The sequence below is a fragment of the Aulostomus chinensis genome, chromosome 3, assembly GCF_037954235.1.
Source record: "Aulostomus chinensis isolate RoL2024-O1b breed Wild chromosome 3, RoL_Achi_v1.0, whole genome shotgun sequence".
Lineage (NCBI taxonomy): Eukaryota > Metazoa > Chordata > Actinopteri > Syngnathiformes > Aulostomidae > Aulostomus > Aulostomus chinensis.
The window spans coordinates 32,314,430-32,341,537 of record NC_141322.1 but is presented as its reverse complement, the minus strand read 5'-3'; the positions used below and the strand labels follow the sequence as shown (position 1 = coordinate 32,341,537).

Sequence of the window (27,108 nt, the reverse complement as noted above, 5' to 3'; positions counted from 1 at the left end):
ATGGATGATGGCTGGATGGATGGATGGATGATGGGTGGATGGATGATGGCTGGATGGATGGATGATGGGTGGATGGATGATGGCTGGATGGATGGATGGATGATGGGTGGATGGATGGATGGATGATGGGTGGATGGATGATGGCTGGATGGATGGATGGATGATGGGTGGATGGATGATGGCTGGATGGATGGATGGATGATGGCTGGATGGATGATGGCTGGATGGATGGATGGATGATGGGTGGATGGATGATGGCTGGATGGATGGATGGATGATGGCTGGATGGATGATGGCTGGATGGATGGATGGACCATACAGCAGATGCATCAGTGCCTCCTCCTCCCTCCCTGCCCCGGGACAATTCCTGCCCCCATTTTTATCAAAGGCAGCAAACCTTCCAGGGGGAGGTGGCTTGTGTTCTGATGCCTGGTTGTCTTCAGCTCCGCCCTGATGCCAGGCCGGATGGGGAGCGCTCAGTAAAGAGTTGCAGATGTCTGAGCGTCATCATCCTGTGAGGTGAAGCCGATGCCCTCAGGACGCAGTGACAGTGGCGTCTTGACAGGAGAGGCCATCCGCTCACTTCCTGTGTGTCTCAGTTGAGGCAGCTGTGGCGCACTGGTGAGCTTCTGAGACTCACCATGTCTGTGTCAGTCTAATCAACAGTGGGCATCTAAATACAGGTTAGTCTGACTGCAAGTGGTTGTTTGTCTGCGTAGTGCCACCTAGTGTTCTGGAGGAAGACGTACTCTGATGTGGAAGTGATTCTTCTGTGTTTTTGTCCACTGGAACAACAACTTCAACTGTAACCATGCATGTAAACCTGCTGAGTGTTTACTGGGAAATGCAGATGACCCACAGCCTCTGGTCCCAGGGACCCCCGAGTCCCAGAGCCTTGAGTCCCTGGGTTCTACATGTGCTTAAGAACACACGGCCAGGTGGCTCTTCCATCCCACGGCATCAGTAGAAACAAAGAGAACAAAACTTTGACATCTCAAGATTTTAAATATCATGTTGGATGAGCTGAAGCTAAAATTTCCTCGACTGGAACATTAACAGACACACCAGGACTTTCCTGTTTGACCTGGCAGAAATAATAGGAAGTTGAGTCACAGCTTCCTGGATTCAAAATAAAAGCCCAGCCAGGCAGCTGCCAGAGTAAAATGTTGACTTTGTATGTTTTAGTAAACCATCAATATGTACAACAAATGAAGCTCCGCCTCTTTATCACGGTCAGCACGGACTGCCAGAGTGCTGGTGATGACCCCCAGTTTCCCCAAAGTTAATCTCAATCTACACGTTTTATTCATAACATTTATCATCTCTCTGTTCCATTTTGTTACAAAAATTAAATTCATCACTCTTCTCCTGTTGAGGGTGGTGGGGGTGGAGCCTATCCCAGCAGCCTTCCCCCTGGACAGGTCACCAGTCCATGGCAGGGCCAACACATAGAGACAGACAACCATTGGCTCTCCCAGCCACGCCTACGGTCAATTTAGAGTCTGGATTAACCTGGTCCCTCTTGATGTCTTTGGACTGTGGAGGAAGCTGGAGTACCAGAGAGAACCCAGCAGGAACAGGGAGAACATGGAGACTCACCCAGAAAGACCCGGTGCTGCAGCCGGGGCTCCACCCACAACCTTCTTGCTGGGGGGCCACAGGGAGGACCACTGCTCCACCCACAACCTTCTTGCTGGGGGGCCACAGTGAGGACCACTGCTCCACCTAAAGGGTAGCAACCTTGTAGGTTTTCAGTGACTTTTATCAATGGTTCAGACTTCAGGTATGAAAGCTTGTCAGTATAAAGTTATGAGCAAACTCGCCAGGAGTTGAACCTAGAAGCTTCTGATCCGGAATCAGAAGTGTTATCCATTGCGCCACCAGCCCTGTAAAATTAAATCCATTTAAAGATTTTTTTGTAAATGTTGGTTTTCTTCACTGAAACAAAGATTTAATCTCCTGTTCTAACCGAGTCCTAAATGTCAAACCATCACCACGTCAGGATCACACGACCTCCGTGATCATCATTGGATCAAGTTGTGAGTTGACCTTCTGATCACATAAACATGTCACTCATCCTTGATCCTATTGGCTATTGGACATAAACCACATGAAGTAGATTGGCCGCCATCTTCTCTTGGAGAAATCAGAGATGTAAATGTGATGCCTGATGGGCAACATGGCATCCTCAGAGAGTGGGAGGGGCAGTAATTGTGCCAGGTGCAGGTGTGGAATGTGTGTGTGCCGCTCTGACTGCTGGTGTACCCAACCTAGCCCTCAGAGCCAGTGAAGGGGCGGGGCCACGCTCCCCTTCACTTCCTTCTGACGGGCTTCCTCTCCAAGAGCATCCAGAATTATGATCGTCTGGTTCAAACCAGACGACCACGTCCCCCTCATTGGTCAGAGCCTGGCAGGAGTGTGTCCTTCAGTTCCAAACCTGCAAAGCTCACCTGGTCAAAAGAGATCACGTTCAGTCCACAGACCAACCAGCTAGCTTGTCAGAGGCCACCTCCTCAGAGGCGGATTTCATCTTCGTGGCGTGAACCCAACACATCAGTGGCTCCAGGTGGGAGGGGGCTGACATCAAGCTGCTCTGTCTGACGTGACTCTGGCTTCCAGACTCCATCTAGAACTTTCCAGAAATTAAAATCTGTTCGATATCCGTCTCCATGGTTCATGTTATTCAAGGAGACGCACGTCAGAAAACACACAGGTAGACAGTCAAAGTGGAGGTCTCCAGGCCACTGGCCTACCATGACATGACGCTCCCGCCATGAGGCCCCACATGAAGCCTGGCCTGGCCACAAATCTCACATGAGTGTTGGTCCAGGATTTACATCCACGCCACCGTGGACAAGACGCATCTCTGTCCCCCAGTCGCTAAATGCAGGTCTCATCGCTCACACATACACGCTCGCCATCACTGACGTCTGTGATTCGAAACTGTCACCACATGACTTCTATAGCTTAGCATTAGTACAAGCTATTCGTTTAGCATTAGCACTCTGAGAAGGTGATGGGGATATTTGTTCATGGCAACATTTAGGGTTTGAATCCATTCAAAGATATTTGTCATTCTTACTCATATCAAAGATGGGAGAGGGTGGGAAGCATCTCAACACGCAGCACTAGTTTAGGAGCAGGAGCTGATCTACCGGATCACTAGAAGCCTCAACGGATCCCCTCAATGATTGTGATTGCTTCCAGGATCTCATGTGAATCCTCTGAGCGGGTTTGGCGACAGGCTCCAGCCCCAGCAGATGCTCACTGAGCTGCATGCTGGCTCCCTACACGTTCTTTTACATTTGCCTACATTTTCATTCATTTCTAAGGAACAAAAACACTCCTGGAAACATTTCCAGACTTCCAGCCTGCTGCTTCCCATTAGGAGCCTGGCTCCGCCTTCGTCCCCAGAAGGAGGGCGGCTCGTCCCTCCCCTCGGCCGCCTCCAGCCCGCCTCTGTCTGCCGGACCCCACCGCCTCAGTCAGTGCTCGGAGGAGCGTCCGCTCTCACACGAGCGACAGAAGGCGGCGCCCGGAACAGCATTGACGGGTAAGAAGGACTTCAGGGAGCCGCAGGGCTGCCGACGGCTCAGTGACGCCACATTAAGTGGCTTTGCTAATTACACATTACGACAAACTACAGGCGAGCTCAGTTTCAACTTTGTTGCAGGTCTGAGTGTGGATGAAATGGGGGAGACCCGGGACAGTCGGGACGTCTCAGGCGCTGCTGCCACTTTTTAAGGGTATGGACGAAGTGAAGCAGAATAACGGTGACATTACAAACATTTCACAGAGACTGCGACTAAAAACGGTTAAAAAACACTGAAAGGCTTTTGAACTGTTGACAGTTGAATGCATTCTGATAAATGATAGAATATTTGAATGAATCAAACCAAATATAGGCCTAGAAATAAAGCAGCATTTCTGTGGAATGTAGGTTGTGACACCAACCGTACATCAATCACCACCTGTGCCTCTGGTCCTATTGTTGATGGAGGACTTGATTATCAGCTGGAGTTCATGTGTTTACTGACATCAGAGCAGGTTAGCTAGCAACAAGAAAATGGAGCCAAATGTGGTGTGAAAAGCCACATCAACATTGGGTTGAATATGTGAACTATTTACGATGTACACAGTCTTGTACCTTTGACACTTCTCTTTTGTCATGACTTTTATGGCCATGATTCATCTACAGGTCATCTCGGATTCTGCTGTAAAAATTTTGATGCAAAGAATTTTCTGAAACATCAAAGGAGGAAGACATTGAGCCAGAATGTGGGCGGGGCCTGAATACTGATGACAGCTTTTGTTGAATTTGATATGTTTTAAATTGTGTTGCTGGCTAATGAAAACCTAACTCTCAACGCCCTGATGTGACATCACCATGATGTCACAATTTGTCACTGATATTAAGCAGGTTCCTCTGTTTGAGCCTGACATCAATCTGGTTTTTATTTTCAGCTGAAACTAATCATCCATCTCTGGTGTTAAAAAGATGTCTGTACATGTGTCCAGCATAATTGCTGCAAACAACCTCCAGGTGCGTTCACAGACACATTAGTATTTCACGGTTTCCGTGGAATTGGCTAGAAATGCAGCAGAGTTCATGTGTGTTTGCTGTGACCATGATTTTAACGGTTGATGATACAATGTAACAGTTTACACCGCCGTGCTGAGACGGTTGGGATGCTAATGTGAAGCTGCACTGACCTGGCAGTGTTGGGATCAATAAGTCTGAATCTAAAGACGTGAAAAAGAAAAACTTGAATCCAGTTTGTGCAGTGAAAACATGGTGGCTGAGTTGCTGAGTGAAGCTGAAGAAAAAGTAAGTACAGAGACAAACAAGCTTGTTTAGAGGGCCTCTGTAACACTTGAAGTAGTAGGAAGGGACATTCAAACAAGCTGAAGCAACTGATTTTGTGTGTGTGAAGATGAACCCTGCGCTCACTGGATGGAAAATCTAGGTGAGGCTGGCAGGGACACAGCCAATGGGAGGACAGACAGCACTGCCAACTGAAGACATTTTACCTTTTTGCCATCCTCCAGAATGGAACTCCCACACAAAGAGAACTCATGTTTGGCTCAAACAACAAGAAGTTCATTCTCTGGGTGCATCAAACCCTGGAGCTGCACAACCACACATTAAGAACATTTAAAATTTGCAACAGAATGTGAAGAGAAAACTACCTTTTTAGGTATGGCCATAGCTACCATAATTATATGATGTAAGCAGGAAGCTGCAAGTGGCTGGAAATGAGCCTGTCACACCTGCGAGAGTCAGGGCGTGTTACAGTTTGGTAAATTATGCAGGCAGGTAGCAAAATTCAACAACACATAGCAATAAATGAACAGGCTAATGCGCCTACGTCCTGTGAAATGTTGCTCTGTCCACTTGGTGGCACCAGAGAGGACACACTTACTGTACATTGTTACTGTACATCAGGTGAGGACAGCACAGAGCAATTTGGAGCAATCAGATGAGGTTTGTTACATCTGACTTACTTCCTGTAACCACTAGGTGGCACCTAAAGGCGGGTACATTTATCAGCCATGAGAAGTTTGGCACAGATCCGACCATGTGGGAACGAGTTTCAACAGTTTTGCTGTTAATGGCGAATGATCGGAATTCACCTGCCACTTATATGACTATGACTGAGAATCAATATTGACATGAAGATGTCCTCGGGGCGTGACGTTTATCAAACATCCGAAGTTTGAACAAGGGTTGTGCGATCTGTTCTATTTTCAGATCGACCAGAGGTGGTCCCGGTCTGTAACTGGTCAGGTTCCCGGGGACCGTGATTACTGACGGACAGGCGATGAAATGTCACTTTTAGAAAACTGTTGGTGTTGCTATGTGACTGAACTGTTCAGCGTGTTACATTTATGTAGTCTTTCATTTAGAGTAAGGTTTGATATTAAGCTAATAATGCTAACAGCCCCATCGCAACATCAATACTGTGGACTCGCCGTCATTCCCAGGCTGCTTCACCACCCCAAGCTAGCACCACTAACCCTCCTCACCAGTCCTCATTAATGGCAGCACCCACTTCCTCCCATCTCCCTTCTCCTTCTGTCTCCACCCTCCCCCTGGCTCCCCCCTCTTGTCTACTGCAGGGACAAGGTGACTCATTTGGCCAGAATGTTCCAGAATCCTTGAAGAACCTTGAAGGTCTTGACAGATCCTGGACCTCCTGTGGTGTCCGCCATGGCGGGTCCACTGACAGTTGAAGTGCTGCTGTTGTTGGTGTTCCTGAATGCGTGCGTGTGCCAGCAGGATTGCAGCGGCGTGGACTGTCCCCTACTGGACAACTGTATTGAGGAGGTGTTGGCCAGCGGTTCCTGCTGTGCGTCCTGTGTACAAAAAGGGTGCACGTGTGAGGGTTACCAGTTCTATGACTGCATCAATGCTGGATTTCAGAACGGCAAAGTGCCGGAGGGAGACTCTTACTTTGTGGATTATGGTAGCACTGAGTGCTCCTGTCCCGAGGGAGGGGGGCGCATCAGCTGCCACTTCATTAGCTGTCCTGAAATGCCCCCAAACTGCATCGAGGTGGTGGACCCTGTAGACGGCTGCTTGGAGTGCAAACGCGTCGGCTGTGTTGAAGAAGGGCAAAAGTACGAGGCAGGACACTCCTTCCATATTGACCCCTGCCGTGTCTGCCACTGCCCCACTGGGGGGGGGGAGCTGATGTGCTACTCAGTCCCTGACTGTGACCCAGGCAGCATCCATGAACCCATATTAGCTGCCCCCACAGACGACGTTAAAGCCAGCGTGCTAGGCTCTGGCCAGCACCATGGCAGCCCCTTCCCAGCGCTGCATCAGCTCCTTAAATCCTTGCCGCTGGATAAAAATTCTGATTATGGTCCCACAGACGCCCCGGAAGCCTACCCTCCCTCTGTGGTTGTCCCCACCTCCTCTCCTTCCAACAAAGTCATCTCAGTCCTCCAAAACTCTGACAGAAGCTCTGCCCATGAGAACTTTGACAGACACAGCAAGTTGGAGCTGAGAGAGCGGTATGGACCTCGCCACCTTCCTGCAAACAAACAGGATGTGACAGAAGGGCCCCTGAGTACTGTTGACCCCAACATACCTGAAGACGCCACCACTGGGCCGGATCCAACCCGCGTTGCTCTGGGTGACCTGAGCACTCACCACACATCTACACACAACACAGTTTTAGAGGACGCAATCAGTTCAGAGAGAGAAGTTCTTCACCAAAATTTGTCCAATAGTGGGACACTCAGAGGATCTGAGAGCCAGATCAATGTCACTCCTCCAGAGAGGGAGGCAGCCAATCAGCCGAGACTGCCAGATAGCCTTCATTTAGAGCTGAGAAGCCCAGAGACGCCAGTCCATCGATTTGCACTGAGCCTGGAGGTGGAATCACAGGCGACAGTCATGGCACCAGATGAAGGTCAGTGGGGACAAAAGATGGATAAGGAGGAACTTGTACGTCTGCTGAACAATATAACATCGAGTCACAAGGAGTCATTGAGCGGCAGTTCAACTACGCACCATGCAGTCACCACCGCTGAGCCCGGGACCACCTCCCTCGGGGGGCCTGAACATCAGACAGTCCCTCTAGTCCCAGTGACCAGCAGCACCCAACCACTGCTGAGGGTCCAGCTGGTGGAGAGTCGGCCCAGCAGGACACCACTTAACCGGGAGGTGATGGAGGGACTGGGACCTGAGAGAGGTACGTGATGAATCACACGATCAGCTGAATGTCAAAAATAAGTAGTTGTAACATATGTAAAGCAACTCCTCATAACAAGTAGTTTTGGTCATTATGTGATGTTGTTGAACAGTTTTGCTGGTATTAGTCTTCCGTCGGCGGCCCGGTGGAGCAGTGGTCCTCACCGTGGCCCCACAGCAAGAAGGTTGTGGGTGGAGTCCCGGCTGGAGCACGGGGTCTTTCTGGGTGGAGTCTGCATGTTCTCTCTGTTCCTGCTGGGTTCTCTCTGGTACTCCAGCTTCCTCCACAGTCCAAAGACATCAAGAGGGACCAGGTTAATCCAGACTCTAAATTGACCGTAGGCGTGGCTGGGAGAGCCAATGGTTGTCTGTCTCTATGTGTTGGCCCTGCCATGGACTGGTGACCTGTCCAGGGGGAAGGCTGCTGGGATAGGCTCCACCCCCACCACCCTCAACAGGAGAAGAGGGGGAAGATGGAGGGAGGGAGGGATGGATGGATGATGGATGGAGGGATGATGGATGGATGATGCATGGATGATGGATGGATGGATGGATGGGTGGATGGGTGGATGATGGATGGATGGATGGATGGGTGGGTGGATGATGGATGGGTGGGTGGATGATGGATGGATGGATGATGGATGGATGGGTGGGTGGATGATGGATGGATGGATGATGGATGGATGGGTGGGTGGATGATGGATGGATGGATGGATGGATGGATGATGGCTGGATGGATGGATGGATGATGGCTGGATGGGTGGATGGATGATGCATGGATGGACAGATAGTCCTCCGTCTCCATTAGCTTCAAGCTAAATCTATGTGGTTGGTCCCTCCTGTGTGGTGTCCTGCATGCTGCTGTGTCTGTGTTGATGCACTCTAGGCTAGCCTTTGTAGAGGGGATCACCTTCTTCCTCTCATGGGGTCTAACCTTCACGAACGTCTGATCATTCTTCCTGAGGTCCTCCTCTCAGAACAAAGCTCTCTTTCTCCTGGGCTGGACCACATGTTGGGAGTGTGTAGAAGCCCTGGATTCTCGCCAGTGGGAACATAAATAATAAGCGTCAGGTCTGTCTGGAGCAGGAGGTCGAACATTCTTACAGCTGCCTCATACCAGCCACCGCCATCCCCGCCACGGTGGTTGTAAATCCTCTCAAGCCTTCAGGTGCAGCTCTAAGATTTAACTTGAATTTGAAAGATTTCAGAACTGTAGATTAAGTTGATGGTGTTCAACTGTTTGTGGTTTTCATCAAACACCATGAATATTTTTGTGCTCTAGAGGTGGTGCACTTCTCTGTCTCAGGCTGGTTCTTCAGGTTGGGGGACCTGCTCCCAGTTCCTCCATTCGCGCATCAATCAGAAGCAGTTCTGGTTATTGTTACTGTTGTCAGAGGCCGGTTGACTCCAGGTGATGAGACCCAGAGAACCAACACAGCCAACCTGGAATGGGAGCAGCCAGAAAACCTCCCTTGGGTTGAACCGGCCCGAAGAACCAAAAAACACAGAGAGACTGAAGCCTCCTTTAGTTCAAAGCTTCAGTCAGGAGTGTGTCTGCGTGTGTGTGTGTGTGTGTGGGGGGGGGGCTTAAGCAGACAAACTTTAGGTGGACTTGGTCCGCTGTCAAACATGTTTCCGTGATGTGAATACCCAGAAGTATCAGCTGTCGGATTTAGAAAAAAACCCGCAGATGAACGCCATCTTCACGCGACTAGATTTAAGCCCTGCGCTTCCATGCTGATGGGTTTTGCTGGAATTCCTCAAAGATTCAGATTGAGTGGTTTGTTGAGCTTGAGCCTTGAGAGCCAATCAGTGTGCAATACACGGCATGAGGGCGCCGTTCCACCGCGATGACAGCAGCCGTAAATACAGGATGTTTGAAAACATTGTGAAGTTCAACAACATTCTTTCACCATCTTTTTTCTTCTTCTTTGGTGGTGAGCTGCAAATCACGACACAAACCACTTGGATATTATGTTCCTTCAGGATGTGCGATTATGAAACTGAAGCTCTGTCTTGCACATGTTCTGATGATTTCCTGTCGCTGCTCAGTCAGGAACGATCCCCGACTCCATGCATTGAGTGTAAACAGCGCTGCTGCTGCCATGACGGTTGTGGGTGGAGCCATTTTTTTGTTGGTTTTTTTTTGGTGCCCTTCCACCATGATGACTTGTTTCATGAGTTGCACCACGTGTATAATGACATCTGGACGACTAGGTGGTGACCAGGATTGCTCTTAAGATCTAAAATGCTGCTCAAACACACGTTGATGTCTCCGGACGGGGCAGTTCGGACCTGTCCTGCCCTGCCGAGGACTTGGAGTCTCCTGCTTTATTTTCTCAGGAAACATTTCAATGAACAGGCATGACTTTGTGTTCAGAGACGGTGCCAGAGTGCTCGGAGCGGGGACCGTTAGCATCCTTGCATTGTTGGAACCCAGTTGCTGCCTGGCGACCCTCCTGAAGGCATCGGCGTCTGTTGGTGTGTTCAAGAGAGACATGAAACAGGACACACGGACAGACGTAGGGAGTCAGTCTGTATCGTGAGTTCACTGACAAGGATCATTACATTTTGACCACAACTTAGAGGATTTTACTCAACAACTGATGATTTACTGCTGAAGAGGCAACAGCTCAGGGTAAAGACTTGATTTGAAACCGTTTCCCACCAACGTGGCACCTCGTTTTCATCGTCTTCTCTAATTGGCTTCTTTTGGCCCTAGCATTGACCACTGATTGACTAATTTTGCTCGTAATATGTATTTTTTTTTTCAAATGGGAAACTGGAACATGAATAAAGCATTTTCCAGGTCCCTGCTGGCCTCAGGTGACCTGAGCTGACATCTCCTTGGTGTCTCCGGTGTAACAGGATTACCTGCACATGTGTTTCCTCTCCGGATGTGTGCAGGGTCAGCTGAGCTGCTGCTGCGGAGCTGCTGCGCCGCAGGCCAGAGGTGGGCTGCAGAACACCGCAGCTGCCACCAGCTGCCTCTGCCGAGTGGCAACACGTCTTCAATTTGCAGGTGAGTGCCGCCGCCGCTGCAGCACGTCCACACTGCTCTGGGGGCAGGGGTCAGAGTGGAGGTGGAGCCTCACAAATACTTGCTGAATGCTCAGTCTGCTGTGTTTACTATCCTGAGGATTGTCATCAATAGCAGGTGTTGTTCACCAGAACCACAGAAAGGGGCAGGTTTGTCCTGTCTCACACACCGGCAGCGGGTCACAGGACCAGAGGGCTGCGTTTGATTTAAGTGGAATCCCTGATCTAATGAACCTCTCAACTCTTGAATGATTCGTCTCCAGCTGATGATGCCTCACGTAACTTGGTGAATCCATCAAGGGAGACAGTTCAGTCAGCACGTTATCAATGAACCTAATAATCAGGAATACGATACAGGAATGACTGTGTTTATGAATAACTCAAACAGCGCTGAGGGGACTTGGGGTCACATGAGGTCGAACCACTGATCTTCATCCTGTCACCAATGAATGAATTATGGCGATGTTTGTGTCAGTGTTACGCAGAAGCAGTGTTGCCTCAGCTCGGTCAAGGAGAACCGCTGTGAATCCGGAGTGGCGTCAGCCAGACGCGGATTTGCCTGTGAGCGTGATGGAGAGCCTCACTGCCTCGATGGCGTCTACGAGGCAAGTTAAACATCAGCGTGTCACTAAGAAAGCAGCTCCCCCAGATGTGAAGGTTCAGATTGCAGACAGACTTTCTTTCGGAAGTCGTAGAGGGAAAAACTACTCGTTCTCTTCTTTTCTTCCTCAGTTGACATCTTGTGGTTCAATCCTTTGGGCTTTGAAACTGTAAATGATCAAAACCAGCCTTCGGACTCCAGCGGTCTGGGAACCTCCAGACATTCATGGAACACATTTGCTCCTCATTTTATCACGACAGAACTCCATCTGACATGTTGTCCAGTTAGCTGCTTCTGAGAAACTGAAGAACTGAAGTGAGACAAAGCTGTTCTTTCCCTCTATGAAAGGATTTATGACTGGGACCGGAGCACTGGTCCCAGTCCCCACCCACGCTCCTCAGGCTGAAGCCCTCCACCCTCCAATAGAGGGGAATGATGAAATCTGGTTGATGAAGGTTGTTGTGCTGTCAGCTGATGTGCTGTTCTTGTTGGTCTAAGACAGTGTTGGTTTTTAATGTCAATCTGATTTCATCGACTTAAAACTGACCAACTTATGTCATGAGCTTTGAATGGGATTTAACTGCAGCTAAGCAACATAATACCATGATTCTGAAATAATGACTTCAAGATGGCCATTTGTACAAAGAGTCTTTGTCCAGTCTTTCTGCTTGATGATAAGCTAACATTTAAAATCCTTTTCTCTGAATGCAGTAGTCACTAACCAATGGATGGAAAGGGCAGACATGGGGGTTTGGACATGGAGGGCAATCCCTAAGAGGGCTGTTGTTGTCTGGATGTGCAGGTCTGTTGCAGCTGCTGCAACCTCGGCCTACAGGTGCGCCATGAAGGGCGGGGTTGTGATGGCCACCAGTACCTGAGCTACCCATGTGGACATGTCTTCCTGACCTGCTGTGAAGAAGACGAAGGTCCAAGCCAGCAGCCACTGAGGAGAAAGCAAAGGCCCCGGTCTACTGCGAGGCCTAGAGAAGGTGGTTCAGGCCTTTGATTCTTTTGTGAGCCTTGGTGGGTTTTTACATGCTGAACATCAAAGACTTTACATCTTTCAACAGCTTTCTCCACCTTTAGAGCTGCTCACGGCCACACAGGTGAGACAGAGTCCGCTGTGTCTCTGTATCTGTGGGGGCTGCTCCTCTTAGTAGGGAACCTCCATGCGAGACACTTCAACCGTACATCTTCTACAGTTTATTTCAGGGCTGCCCTCATTCTCAGCTAGCCTGCTAGTGGCTGGCTAGTATGTATCATTAGCCTGACCATAACTTGCTGTGTAGCACGTGGTTTTTTAAGAATTTCATTGTTCGAGATTCAAGATTCTTTAGTGTCGTGCATGATATGACAGCGTCATTTTAGCAATGAAATCTGAGAGTGCAGACTGTGCAGTGCAAACAAAAAGCTACTGGTTTAGTCGTCTGATGGCTGTGAGGAAGAAAGTGTTTCTGAATCTGGTCGTCCGTGTGCGGATGCTGCGGAAGCGTCTACCAGACGGCAGCAGAGAAAAGAGTCTGTGGCTGGGATGAGTGGGATCTCTGATCTCCTGAGCTTTCCTGAGGCAGCGTGTGTTGAAGATGGACTGCGGGGGGGGGGGGGGGGTGACAGCCAGTGATGCGCTCTGCTGTCTTCACCACTCGTCCAAGGGACTTGCGGTCTGCAGCAGAGCAGCTGCTGTCCCGGGCGGTGATGGAGCCAGTCAGGGCACTCTCAATGACGCCCCTATAGAAGGAGCAGAGTGCATTGGTGCTCAGTCCAAACCTCCTCAGTCTCCTCAGGAGGTTTAGTCCTGTATTTGCTGTTTTAATAGCTGCAGTGGTGTGAGTGGTCCAAGAGAGGTCATCGCTGATGTGCACACCAAGGAGTTTGAAGGAGGCACCTTTGAACCGCCGATGAAAATGGGGGAGTGACCTCTCCCCTTACGTTTCCTGAAGTCAAGGACCATCTCCAGAGGTGTGCAGTCCCAGGATCCTGAGCTTTTGGATGAGCTTCATGGGGACTAGGGTGTTGAATGCTGAGCTGTAGTCAACAAACAGCATTCTCACATATTAGTTGCCAACAAAGTTTCAGAAAACAAAGATCAGTGACAGTTTGTCAGCCTCAACATCATGAGATGTTAATCTTTGGTTGAATGAAATTTGGTCACAATCTACTATGCCGATGTCTGGCATCAATGCCAGTCCGATGTAGAACACTGATGTTGATAGTAACACGTCTGCTACATCATCAGAGAGGTCAGAGGCGGAGCTTCAGCAGCGTTGGTCAGGAGTCACGTTACCTTTCAGAGTAATGAGGGAAGATGTTTGCCAGCTGTGATGAATCAGGAGCAGATGGCAGCTCAGACTCCATCATCTCTGATCCTCAAAGATCCACCAATGGTTCAAGCAGCACGTTTCCTGAAATCGTCCCAGTACCTGTCAGAACCACCACATGTCCACAAACTCTGGTGGAAGCAGTTGCATCCAGTTCCGCTCCATGAGAAGGGATGTTTCAGGGGTTCCAGGTCCCAGGGCTCTGGCGGTCAGAACCTCCCTCTCTAAATCAGATGGAAGAGACCCAACGTTCCCACAGGAGCAGCACTTGGCAACGCTGGTGAGGAAAACTCCCTTTAACAGGAAGAAACCTCAGGCAGAACTGGGCTCAGAGTGGGCGGCCATCTGCCTCAGCCAGTTGGGGTTGAGAGGGGGAGGAGAGGAGAGATAGAGAGGGAGGGGTGGAGAGGAGAGAGAAACAGGGCCAGAGGTGGAGAGTAGTCGGTCCAGGACAGGAAGTGATCAACCCAGCGTCTACCACCCAGGTGACCTGCAGGGCGGGAGCACAGACACCTCCAGGAAGAAGTTGGAATTAATGGATGACTGACACATGAGGATGTTTACATTTAAGATACAGTGGGGATTTCTGTTAATGGGCCAACAGAAAGCAGCATCATGGCTGAGATGATATTCCTACCAGTCAGCGCTCTCAGCTTCGCTCCCTCTGCCGTAGCGAGACATTCGTGCGTGACTGAGTCTTCAGAAAACCGTCGTTTACAAGTTATCTGTTCATTATATTGCAGACAAATCTTACAAATCATAATCATGCCCTTTGCACAACCCAGCATCATGATTTTATTATTTTTGCATCACTTCAAAGTGTTTCTTGTATTTACTAATATGAATACATGCAATTTATCAAACAGCCCAAAAACTTGTGTGAGCGACCCAAGTTGAACATTGTTTAGTCCGCCAGAGGAGAAAATCTTACCTCGAGGACCTGGAGGTGAACACGGCTGATTGTGGACCAGACGCAGTTTGCTGAGGTCAGGCCTGACATTCATTACATCTGAGGCACTGCTCCTCCTCCAGCCTTCAACCATCAGCTGCAGCTCGTTTCCTTCAGCTGTAAAAGGAAATGATGTCATTCTGGAGAGGGATTCAATTAACCTTCTGAATGTTGCGAGAGGTTTAGGAGTTGTAGCTCTCAGCGGGAAGTGCCGGCACTCTGTCAGAGGGCAGGAACGCTGCCTAATTTCCAGGGGGACATGACTTCAGTCTCATTAGTCACTGTCTTTGAATTCAGCAGCAGCACTGAATGAGATAAGATCAACTTTATTCATCCTGTGACGATAATAGACAAGTTAAAAATATACAGAAGAGTATCAAAATACTTTACAGGATAAGTTTATACAGAACTGCTTGTTTGGCACTGTACATAAATGGATGCCAGTATGGATGAAGTACTGCACAATGAAGCTCAGTGCTAAGATACAAAGATGCGCTTGAACGGTGCATTGCAGACGGACAGAGGGGACATGGACGGAGGAGGTGTGAACCTTCAGACGTTCTCCTGGGCAAAAGCCTGACGATGGTCCTTCTTGCCCTGAGGGTGCAGCAGTCTGCTCCTGAGGGAGCTGCTGAGGGACTCTACAGTCTCATGCGGGGGGGAGGGGTTGTCCATGATGGACATCAGCTTGCCTCCCCATTTCCTTTGTCCTGCTGGCACTGATGTGGTTTCGCCCATGCCAGTCACCAAAGTGACGACTTCCCTGTACTCCAGGTCGTTCCCGTCCGTCACCCGTCCAACATCTGATGACACTGATTCAGTGTCATCAGAGAACTTCTGGCTGTGCCGGCTGTTCATGTTGTGTCTGAAGTCTGAGGTATAGAGGGTGAAGAGGAATGATGAGAGCACTGTGCCATCACCTTCCCCCACATAACTGGAAACCAGTGGTTTGACTGGATGACAGCTGATTGGTTTCTGTCTGACAAGAGCCAGATGGTTTAAAAGACTGATGCGTTGTGTTGCATTCAAGTGACGCTGTCGTCTCAAAAAGTTTTAGAATCCACTGCATATAGATTTGTGTTTAAAATTAAGCACCCGCAGGTGTGCTGATGCCTGCAGGTGTGCTAATGCCCGCAGGTGTGCTGATGCCTGCAGGTGTGCTAATGCCCGCAGGTGTGCTGATGCCCGCAGGTGTGCCGACGCCTCGTGTTGCTGTAGATGTCAGTCTGACCCTAATGATAAAAAAGAGCCCACCATCCCCAGAAGATGCTGCCAGGAACTGTGCTGGATGAATGATGTCTTTCATTTGGGACTTGACTCACCTGGCTCCTCCCTCCAGTCTCAGACAGCAGGTACCCTAAGGAGGCCCTCCTCACCAATGGGACAGAGGACACCGCCATTGCCGTGGGGGACCAGGATGGTGTGGCTGAGTGTCAGCTGTGCCAGCACACCTGCACCAACGTCTGGGGCTCGTACCGCTGCGGCTGCCACCAGGGCTACATCCTGCAGCCGGACGGACGTACCTGCATGCCAGGTACAGCCTCTCACCTCAGAGGGCCGATTCACGTCAGCTACACATTGACAGGTTGTACTTCAAAGGGTCAAAGAAATCTTGTTTTCATGAATGACATTCAGAACTTTGTACGTAGGTATAGGTTGTGTTCTGTTACAGCAAAATATTTAGGCATTACTTCGATTGATGTTGATGTCATCACCACGACTTTTGTCTTGTGATGTCATGGTAAATTAAGTCCTCTCCTAGTAACGAAGGTTTGATGGCTGGTGGGAGATGAGACATTGCCTTTGTGTCTCCATGTGCAGTGAGTCCCGAGGAGGAGAACGGAGTGATAGAGGAGGTCAGCGCTGCCCTGATCCCAACACAAGCCACGCCCACCAGCACAGAACCCATCCTCCTCAGCCCCTGTGCAGGTACTACATAGCCTCCTGTGTTTGACCTCTTGTGTCAGCAGAGTGGGGTGCTGAATAACCCACTCTGCTACTTTACTGACAGGAAACATGGGGGGGTTGACATGTCCTCTGACCTTTGTGGCTGAGGCCCAGCAACACCCTGAGGCAAAAACCTGTCCATCCTAAAGACAAGGTTCCAGGGCCCAAACAGAGTCATGTTGTTTCTGCAGTCCAGTGTAACGAGGAGCGCTCTGACCTGTACAGGGGAGACAAAACAACCACTGAACAAACGCATGGCGCCACACAGGAGAGCCACAACTACAGGCCAGGACTCAGCAGTCCACCTCCAGCTCAAGGAGAAGGGGCACTGCTTTGAAGACCACAAGGTGCGCGTTCTAGCCAGGGAGGACAGAAGGTTTGAAAGAGGGGTGAAAGAAGCCGTTCATGTCAAACTAGAACATCCATCTTTGAACAGAGGAGGGGCCTCGGACACCACCTATCACCCTCCTACAATGCCGTCCTCAGGTCCTCCCCAGGAGGTGCAGCCAGCATTCACGCCTTCATTCAGGTGACCTGAACGACCCTCCTAAGAGGGCTGGGAGGGGGAACGACACGAAACGGAGGCCAACGACTCACATGACCACCTAACCAGCCGATTGTTCTGGCCTGACCACTACTTGTTTTTGCCGCCATCCACCTGGGTGGATGTATACCTGACACCTCCCACCAGAATGTTAGAACTGAAGAAGCTTCTTGGATGAGAGGAGAAACGTCTTCACTAACAGGAGGAGAGTCCAGCTGCCTGACTGATGGTTCTTGGGAGTATCTACTGTCTTCTGTGACGGCGTGAGCGCGTGTTCACACCGGGCTCGTTGGGAGTGTTTGCCATTCAAGTGACAGCAGCCTTAAAATGAACAGCAACAAGCTGACAGGAAGTCACTGTCATTTGTTCCTGTTGTAAACGACGGTGCTGGGCTGACAGTGCTGTCACTTTCATGCATTTATCCAAGTATTGATTGTGGACGGTGTCTGTATGTCTTCATCGAAGTCATTCTTGCCTCCACCAGCTGATGTTGGTCTGAAACGTTACTCTCAGGTGACAGACATGATGTCATGAACAACATCCAGTCGTGAAAGTACTCCGAGCTCCTTAAAGAGTCATTGTGGGATGGGAGGTTCTCGCGGTCGCGGTGTGTCTGTTCTGACTGGTCCAAGGTGACAGTTGTAGCTCTTTGCGATGGCGGATGAGTGTTTCGTGGTCTTACGTGTGTCTGCAGCCCAGCAGGCCGGAAACATCTGCTCACCACATCAGCGCCTCGGAGCGGCGGGCACGACATGTTTATGGGTTGTCTGCTTTTCCAGGTTCAAACCTCCCCGATGAGCTGCTGCAGGTTGATCAGCGGCGTCTTCCTGCAGCCCAGGTGTCTCACAGTGGGGTCCAGGCATTGGCTTTTCAACACCTCCTTTTTTTATTTTTAAAACAAGTGAATTTACTGAAGGACAAAAATTGTTCAGCCTTGTGATTTTTATACACTAAACTGACTTATTTTCCACAAACAAACAAAGGGATCGGTCTGATTGAATGGCACACACACAAGTTGATGTTAAAGTAGAAAAACTGCACTTGAAATCAGTTGAATATCAGACAGACATCAAACTCAACGTTGTTTTAATGTCCATTAAAACCCTGCGTTGGATTTCAAAGCAGTAACTTCAGCTGTTGTCAGCATTTTACACCAACAGGATTTTGGCATCAGACATCCTGAGATTATAAACCCTTTACAGGTTCAGTTTTCATGTCGTTTCTGAGGGTGTTTGCTGCTCCAAAACCATCATTTTATACTAGATTTGTCTTTGCAGGAAACGGCCCCTGCAGTCAGCGGTGTACGGTGGCGGCAGGCCGGGCTCGCTGCTCCTGTTTCCAGGGGTTCTCGTTGATGGTGGACGGACACACGTGTGAAGGTGAGGCCTCCTCTGAGTATCCAGGTAACAAATAAGAGTCCCAATGTTACTGACATGTGGATGTGAATCACAATAGTGACTCAGGGCTAAATGAACGTGGGACATGGGTCAAACTACTCTCTGTTTGTACGACACTTGCTGGCCATAACCAGGCCGTCGTAACGGACTGTGAGTGAGCTGAGCTGCTAGGGTTCCTGTTGTCAGGCTGGAGTGAGGAAACTAACATGTCAGCTCCCTCAAATAAGAAACACAGGGAGATGTGACAACAGAACAACAGTTTGCTCACGTTTTGGGGCGCTGAACCTGATGGAGAAAGCAGGTCATGTGATACCACAAACCTGCGGTGGTGGTGGCGGCAGCTGGAGCTGAAGTAACAGCAGGAGTCTGCGTGGACTTGCCTCTTCTCATGAATCTCTGTGGGGTCCCGGTCCAGGCGGCAGTGCCTCAGAAGGAAGGTCAGAGTCCGTGAACGTGTCAGGAAGTCTGAGTTCAGTTGGTTTATTTTTTGTTCTGAAGACTTTTGCTCAGCCCGGTGCTTCGTGCCAGCATGAAGGAATCACCTGCATGAATGCTGAAATGACTCACTGTCACATGATGGCTTGGTGGAAGGTTCACATTTCACAGTGGAAACAAACACCAGTGAGACGGCCCATCGACCTTAACCCTTCCCACGACGGAATGTAAACATACAGTTTTCCATCTCTGCCCTGCAGTCACCGGCAGCCTGACAGCAGGTTTCAGCTCCTGGCTCAACTCCAGGATTTGATCTCCACCAGAGGCGTTCAGGTCCTGCCCGCGGCACCTTGCACAAGACGAGTGGGTTGGTATTGCTGTGACAACATCCAGACGTCCTGCGTCAGATGCAGTTGTGACTGGGTTTGTTGACTCTGTCAGCAGACGGACTCAAACCCCTGAATGTATTAGTTTCCCTTCCTGTCCCGTCTCACAGTGAGCGGAGGCAAAGTGTTGCTACATGTGACCTGGTGGGTGGGCGGCGCCTGCATCTGACCGGATGGAAACAGACAAAACAAACGGAAGCAAAGCTGGGAGGAGTCACCAGAGATGTGAGGAGGCTGAGAGACGACTGGCCTCTCACTGGGATTTAATCGTAATCAACAGATCAAATGACAAAATTAGAGTTTGTGATTGAGGGACAGAGGACGGGAGAGTTAAGACTCCTAGTAAACTAGTCACCAACAACCACATCTACCAGCCACCGGAGCAATCAAGAATACACAAATGAGTTGAGTTCTCTTTGGGTCTGAACCTGCAGGTTTTCCTCACCGACCGCCAGTGTGGAGCTGCGTGCCCTGACCACACCCCTCTGCAGCTGCTGGAATATCAGAGTGAAAAAACAGCCCTAAAGGTTTTGTGGGAGGTGGCTCAATCTGGCGACATTATGATGAGTCACTGAATTTATGTAGTTGGTGGTGGTCAGCACGCCGGCGCGGCATGACAGCACTCACATGAAGATAAAGATCGTCATAGAGGGAAAAATGTCATTTTTATGTGTTCATCTCTCGTTAGCAGCAAACTTAATATGAAGGCTTTTTACTATGAACTTGTGTCGTCCGTTGTATCCGCAGTAACTGCACCTTTTTCCCTTTCTGCATAACAACATGATTGACATCTGTTTTAACCAATTGTCGACAGTTTTGATTTAGTTTGTTTGAAAGTACTGGGGAGGTTCTTTGGCTCGTTTGTAAGAATTAAAGGGAACTACTTCACTTTTGGGAATATAAACTTAGTTCCAAATGGTGAATTGTGAATATGAATGAGTTTTTCATCTGTGTGAAGGGAACTCTGAGCACAAGGCTCCCGCCCACAATCACGCAGGTGTTCTTGGTGACCTCAGCAACGGGGGGCGGCCCGTTAGCCTCTCCTGGGCATGGGAGTCTTTGTGGGCAGCAGCAGAGCTCGGTTCCACCAGATTGACGATGATGTCACTTTTTATTTTTCTGTCTTTGACTTGTAGGTTTCATCAGAATTGTAAAGATGTATCAGGACTTTGTGAGAGGCTAAAGATCCTCTTCCAGTCACATCAGTTAATTTAACTCCAAATCACAATGAAGTGAGGAGACCTGAGACAAAAATCAGCCTGTTAGCTGGCGGGCGGCCATCTGCCTCGACCAGCTGGGGGGAAAGAGAGCAGGAAACAGAGGGACAGAGTGACAAGATGTCACTTCCTGGCAAACCTCCGTTTCCTCAACTTTTGTCTTAGTTTTTTTGATGACGACTCACCGCAATGAGGACAGGAGTGGTCGCCCCTCCCTGTCATTCACACACACACACACACACTGTTGTTCTTGTCTTGCAGACGTGGATGAGTGTGCGACCAGCCGTTGTCGGTCTGGCGAGCGCTGTGTGAATACAGTGGGTTCGTATGTGTGTGAGTTGCTGGTCTCATGTCCTGCAGGCTACCAGCTGAGGAAGCAGGTTTGTGAGGGTGAGTCGATCCGTCGCTGCTGCACCGCTGCTGCTGCGTGTTTTGAATGGCAGAATTACAAGACATGAGCGTCCCCATCACCTGACAAGTGTTGCTGACTTCAGCTTCAGGGTTTGTTAAAGTGAAGCAAAGGTCACGCGTAAAAGTACGTCCTCTAGTTAGCGAATCACCGCCGATGCTCCACAATCAACGAGACACTAAGAAGTGGGTGTGGCCACCTTTTCTGTAAAACATAAGGAAACGCTAATGTCCTTAACATGAGCTAGATGGTGAAAGAGGTCGGTTCGGTTCCTCTTCAGTTCTGCCATAAGCAACTGGACTGGTTTAGGTTCTCCTCTCATCAAGAGGGTTCTTCAGTTCTAGTCTCTGAAGGGGAGTTGAGGGCTTTTATAACTTTGTGGGTGTGGCCTTCTCCAGGGTCATTCTCACACTTTCCTAACCAAGTACCAGAAAAAATGAGCAACCACGATGACCAGAGTTGAACGAGAGTAGTGTGTATACAGACAGTGTCCGGGCGGGCAGGGCGCCACAGCGCTGAGTGCTGCTGAAACACGCACAGTTGCTATGCAACAGAGACACAGCAGGAAGTTGTTGAGACGCATCAGAATGTATCTGCCCAATTGTGAGGAGTCACATGATGTGTTTGAACGGCACCCAGTGAAGTCTGACACACGTTTGTTGCCACAATCGTATTCACGTGGTGCTCTTCCTCCTTCCAGATGTGGACGAATGTTTTCTGCAGACTCACAATTGTGGATCGGGCTTCAGGTGTGAGAACACAGCCGGCTCCTTCCTGTGTGCCGCCAAGCACAAGTGCGTCAACGGATTTGCTCAAGACTCCCATGGCAACTGTGTCGGTAAGAAGCTCAGTGCTGGCCCCTGCTGGCTCTGACACCACCAGACAAGTAGTCCGCAGTTGATACGCAACTGTATGCTTGTAGCTGTTAGCATGCAGCTAATCAGCATTCTGACTAATGAATAACAGTAATCTGAATTTGAGAAAGCTGTGAACTGGGTTCGCTGGGCCGGCTCTGTGTGTGCAGACATCAACGAGTGCAGCAGCTTTACTGCGCCGTGCCGCTCAGGTTATAACTGCATCAACACGGTGGGCTCGTTCACCTGCAAGCAGAAGGTCGCGGCGTGCAGCCCCGGCTACCACGCCACTGCCGACGGAGGCACATGTGTTGGTGAGTTCACCATCTACCCAGAGAGCCGATGCAGCTCCATTCCCGTCTTTGTTGGGTTCCATTGGTTCATGAAGCAGGGAGGGGTGTCATTGAATGAACAGCTGTGCAGCATCACCGTCAGGCTGACAGAATCAGGATGTCCCACTCACAGCTACGTCCCACTGCTTCAGCGCGAGCTCAGGTGAGGGACAGCAGCTCTGGTCACCAATAGCTGTCAGATACTGGGGTTCTGGGGTTCACAAGGGTTCAGACCTCAGGTCCATAGTTAGGACTTAACTCTTTGAGTGAGACATCTGGACACGTGCTGAATCAAAGCCAGAGGGTCACCTCATCTAAGTTCTGGTCTAGCTGTGGTCAAGCCATGGTACAGTCCCAGTCCAGCCTGGGTGGTCAGAAAACAAACCCCTGACCCACCCGTCTGTTTTGATGTTTTGCACTCTGACCCCTGATGAGTCTCATTTGTGTTTCTGGCTGTCCAGATGTTGATGAGTGTCAGATGGGGACACACCACTGTGGGCCGGATCAGATCTGCCACAACCTGGCGGGCAGCTTCCGCTGTGACTGTCAGACGGGCTACCAGTACAACAGCCTGCGCCAAGTCTGCACAGGTACGTATGGCTGCGCCCCGTCTGTGAGCCGGACTGGATGGACCGGTTCTTACCGAGTGTGCGAGGTACAGCTGGAACCCGCAATGTTCACTTTTAGCAGTGCCAGTGTACTAGCTAGCATGCTACTTTGGCGGAGGCCTTCCATCAGTGCACCTGACAACAGAGCGCTGTTCTGTTCTACTGACACGGAGGGGCAGTGGCCTGGTTGCGTCACCTGGCTCGTTACCAGACAAATCAAGTGTGTGAGTGAATGTTCACTCATTCGTTGTTGAAAATGGCGTCAGCTGCTAGCTTGCTAAAAAGATTCAGTGAATCCAGAAGACAAGGAAGCATTGAAGGGCGGGTCCTCTGAGACAGCGCTGATGAGGTGATGAACATTAAACATGAAACCACAATAACGTTCCGACGCTGACGAGTTGAATGAGTTCAGACCAAACGCCAGCAGATTCAAGACACAGACAAGAATCGCATTCATGTGGATCCACTGATTTGGACTGTGAACGCCTCTCCGCTGTCATCAGCTCCGCTCCGAATGTTGGGAGTCATACGGGTCTCTGGAGGGTTCCTGGCCCCAGAGGAGAACGGTTCTCTTTAGTTTCATTCTTCTTTTATTGCAGTGGGACTTCTCTAAGTCGTAAAAGGTTTTTTTCTGTATTTCATCACGTTCTTCCTGTCTGTGCTGATTGAGGTTTACCACCAATGAAAGGTTTATTTTGTTGTTGTGGCCGTCTAACTGCTGCTGCTCTGACAGATGTGGACGAGTGCTGGCGGAATCCTGGCCGGCTGTGCGCTCAGAGCTGTGAGAACACGCCGGGCTCGTACCGCTGCTTGTGCACTGCCGGCTTCTCATTAAAGTCTGATGGCAAAAACTGTGAAGGTGAGACGGACGCCAGCGGCGCTCTGCACCTCTGACCGTTGGTAGCCTCGAACTTCAGATGAGGTAGAGCTGTCTGTGCTTGTGTGTGTTTAGACGTGAACGAGTGTGACAGAAGTGTGTGTGAGCAGGAGTGCGCCAACATCTACGGCTCGTATCAGTGTTACTGTCGTCAAGGTTACCACTTGAAAGAAGACGGACACACCTGTGAAGGTAAATGAGAACGCCTAATGTCTCAGCAGGAACATGTCCATATGACGCCGGTACGTGTTGGTCTTTGCTCAGATATTGACGAGTGTTCTCCGAGCGCCGGGAACCTTTGTGCCTTCCGCTGTGTCAACATGGCAGGAAGCTACCGGTGTGCGTGTCCTCCTCACGGATACGTCCTCTCCACCAACGGACGCACCTGCAGAGGTGAGTGACAGACTTTAGCTTCATGACATGGTGGACCATCTAGGAGCGGACCATCCGTCTCCTTGACAACTAACGCTGCTGTTAAAGATACATGTTGATGGTGTTTCTGCTTGTGCCTTCAGTGGTTTGACTGACTCCTATAAGTCTGATTCACACGAACGCTGTTGATGGCGGCGGAAGATGAGCAGCTAATAAATGCACGAGTGGTTTTGTTCTTCAGATATTGACGAGTGCACGAGTGTCACTCACAACTGCTCAGGTGACCAGAGCTGCTACAACCTGCCCGGGGGCTTCCGCTGCCTCTCGTTGGCGTGCCCACCCGGCTACCGCAGAACGTCGGACACGTGAGTGCTGATCCTTGTGACATGTGACCCCTTTGACCATCAACAACAGCTGATTGAACAGAAGATCAGAGAGAAAACTTGACCTGAATGCTAAACCCCCCCCCCCCCCCCCCCTCGGGCGAGTCGGGAACCTCGGGTTAAAAAATATGATTTAGAAATGCGACTACTCGGAGGGAGGTTCTACACCTGCTCTACTAGGAGGGCGGTTCTACCCCTGCTCTACGAGGAGGGCGGTTCTACCCCTGCTCTACGAGGAGGGAGGTTCTACGAGGAGGGAGGTTCTACGAGGAGGGAGGTTCTAGACCTGTTCCACTAGGAGGGAGGTTCTACTAGGAGGGAGGTTCTACCCCTGCTCTTCTAGGAGGGAGGTTCTACGAGGAGGGAGGTTCTACCCCTGCTCTTCTAGGAGGGAGGTTCTACTTGGAGGGAGGTTCTACACCTGCTCTTCTAGGAGGGAGGTTCTACCCCTGCTCTACTAGGAGGGCGGTTCTACCCCTGCTCTTCTAGGAGGGAGGTTCTACCCCTGCTCTTCTAGGAGGGCGGTTCTACCCCTGCTCTTCTAGGAGGGAGGTTCTACCCCTGCTCTACTAGGAGGGAGGTTCTACCCCTGCTCTTAGGGTTACAAACCTCCCCTAGCGAGCGTTCACCAACTATAAACAGACCCAGTCTGAAGAGCTGCTCGTCTGTCACTGAAGCAGGTTTGTTCAGAAGGACACGACCATCACCGTCACCTACCGGATTCTGGCAGCAACGAGGAGCTGCTGGCTGATGGTGAAGGTTGACCGTCCGAAGTGACGGAGCAGGAGAGCGACCCCCCAGTTGAACTCTCTACTCGCTAATTGTTGCACCAGGCAGGCCGAGGTGTTTGTCATGTTTGTGGTGATCGTCCTTGGGCAGCAGCTGTTCTTCAGATGTTGCTCTGTGCGACTCCGTCCTCTTCAAATTAAAATGAAGCCAAACTTTCCAGCAATTTTTGCGGTCCACGTTCAGATTACTGATGTTCTCAGAACGCCGAGCAGAGTGATACACGCCCCCAAAACAAACTAGAGCAGGCACTCGGAACCGAAAAAAAGGATCGAGATTCAAAAAGCTTTTTAACGGTTCCGGAACCGGACATTAGGAACCCGACCCTACTGATGTCACTGCCACAGAGACAAACCGGCGAGTTCCTGCTGTGCTGATCCGTGTTTGCGGCTCACGTGATAAATCATTGCGTCCTCTTTAGCCCATTGATACACTCAAACTGTTAGAACCTCGGAGCTGGAAGGTTCTCTTCAGGTGTGCAACGCTGATGTGTCTTCTGGTTTCAGACGCTGCGAGCGGAGCGACTGTCCCAGCACCTCCCCCGACTGTCAGAAGCTCCCCGTCCACATCACGTATTACCAGCTGAGCTTCCAGACCAACATCATCACCCCTGCTCAGATTTTCCGAATCGGACCCTCCCCCGCCTACTCCGGCGACCACGTGGTCATCAGCATCAAGAAGGGCAACGAGGAGGGCTTCTTCAGCACCCGTAAGCTGAACAGCTTCACGGGCGCCCTGTACCTGCACAGGCAGGTCCGTCAGCCCAGAGACTTCCTGATTGATGTGGAGATGAAGCTGCTACGGCAGGGGGCGCTCTCTTCCTTCCTCGCCAGGATCTATGTCTTCATCACATCTAGTGCCGCGTGACATCACAGACCTGAAGCTGAACGTTCACGCTTGGTTACAGAATCTCATCTTAACAACAGTCACAAACCATCTTGTGTCTGTCAGCGTCACGACAACACAGGTGCGCCCCCCCCCCCCCACCCCAGGTCCAGGGACTGCCAGGGGTCCTCCGAGGTCTTCCAGGGTCCCTGGCAAGTCTAGGGTCACCTGAGGACGGCCAGACACCTCCACGGCTAAACTGGCGTCCTTCTGGGTGCAACATCGCGCTCTTTACTCACAACCTTATTTACCAGCATTATTATTAACCTTGTTTTGATTATTCTTTCTTATTAGCTCCGCCTTTCTTAGACATCAAGTGAAAAATTTCTTACAATTACAAAAACGATTTACTCTCTAAAGATTTTACAAACTGACCCAGGAAATCCCAACAGTTCCACTGATAATGGCTGGACTGGGCGTCAGGTGAGTGATGTTACAAGTGCCAACACTCACCTGGTCCAGAACAGGAGGAAGGGGGCGGAGCTCTCAGCTGGTGGTTGGATCTTTTTGTAAATATCTTAGTGCTTCCTGGTCCTGAGGTGTCTGCCAGCAGGTCTAAGACAGCGTTATTGTTGTTCGTGTAACTACAGATGCCTAAATATCCATCTTGCTCCTGTCAGACTGTCGCCTGTCAAAATGGCAGCCACATGTCAAATCTGTGTGAGGGGTGTGGCCTGTCTGGAATCACATGCATGGCGCCACTATGTGGCCAATCAGACTGTTGCATTTTGAGGGGTCGACGAATAAAGATCGAGATTGATCTGTATTGATTGTCAGTGTTTGAAACTAGTTTGTACAGACTAATGGCGGCGTGTGCGTATTGAAGGTTACATGTGAAAACCCTAAAGCAGTTCCAGACATTTTATCAGACACGTGTGTTCTAACCCATCGTCGCTGTTTGTCTTGAGGGCTTCTACTCATGTTCATCAATAATCGACAGTTTTCAACGACAAATAGAAGGGAGACAGAGAAGCACAAACATTCAAATATGAACACCAGCAAAACTGGTGATGTGAGGAACACGTGTGACGACAGCGCCATCTAGTGATCAAGGCCTGTCAATCAAC

General features: G+C 50.1%; 1 protein-coding gene and 1 long non-coding RNA gene across 6 annotated transcripts; one reads left to right on the top strand and one right to left on the bottom strand.

The window, feature by feature from the left end:
• Positions 1 to 3,420: 3,420 nt before the first annotated feature.
• Positions 3,421 to 27,088, top strand: LOC147268684 (fibulin-2-like). 3 transcript variants are annotated; one of them, XM_086200464.1, is made up of 19 exons: positions 3,421 to 3,553; positions 3,674 to 3,746; positions 4,465 to 4,543; positions 6,121 to 7,703; positions 10,610 to 10,724; positions 11,217 to 11,346; positions 12,145 to 12,331; positions 15,949 to 16,143; positions 16,431 to 16,538; positions 18,378 to 18,479; positions 20,797 to 20,925; positions 21,645 to 21,782; positions 21,969 to 22,112; positions 22,592 to 22,720; positions 23,472 to 23,597; positions 23,691 to 23,807; positions 23,880 to 24,008; positions 24,229 to 24,352; positions 25,663 to 27,088. In XM_086200464.1, exons 4-19 carry the CDS (start codon positions 6,212 to 6,214, stop codon positions 26,021 to 26,023), a joined length of 3,726 nt encoding a protein of 1,241 aa, XP_086056590.1. In that variant the 5' UTR covers positions 3,421 to 3,553; positions 3,674 to 3,746; positions 4,465 to 4,543; positions 6,121 to 6,211; the 3' UTR covers positions 26,024 to 27,088. The 3 variants fall into 3 exon arrangements, with proteins under 3 accessions (XP_086056590.1, XP_086056589.1, XP_086056591.1); XM_086200463.1 differs by lacking the exon at positions 4,465 to 4,543; XM_086200465.1 differs by lacking the exons at positions 4,465 to 4,543; positions 20,797 to 20,925.
• Positions 6,096 to 19,417, bottom strand: LOC147268685 (uncharacterized). 3 transcript variants are annotated; one of them, XR_015112214.1, is made up of 5 exons: positions 18,818 to 19,417; positions 14,592 to 14,726; positions 7,523 to 7,694; positions 6,455 to 7,378; positions 6,096 to 6,357 (listed from the first exon to the last, which is right to left on the bottom strand). It is a non-coding gene; the product is annotated as an uncharacterized LOC147268685 (long non-coding RNA). The 3 variants fall into 3 exon arrangements; XR_015112215.1 differs by lacking the exons at positions 14,592 to 14,726; positions 18,818 to 19,417 and adding an exon at positions 7,868 to 12,931; XR_015112216.1 differs by lacking the exons at positions 6,096 to 6,357; positions 6,455 to 7,378; positions 7,523 to 7,694 and adding an exon at positions 12,941 to 13,367 and having other exon boundaries at positions 13,627 to 14,726.
• Positions 27,089 to 27,108: the final 20 nt, after the last annotated feature.

Excerpts from the sequence above, each read along its gene's own strand:
- LOC147268684 (XM_086200463.1), top strand. The coding sequence starts at position 6,212 with ATGGCGGGTCCACTGACAGTTGAAGTGCTGCTGTTGTTGGTGTTCCTG. Across the intron at positions 21,783-21,968 it reads CTCCCATGGCAACTGTGTCG|ACATCAACGAGTGCAGCAGC; the intron begins GTAAGAAGCTCA and ends CTGTGTGTGCAG. Across the intron at positions 24,353-25,662 it reads TACCGCAGAACGTCGGACAC|ACGCTGCGAGCGGAGCGACT; the intron begins GTGAGTGCTGAT and ends TTCTGGTTTCAG.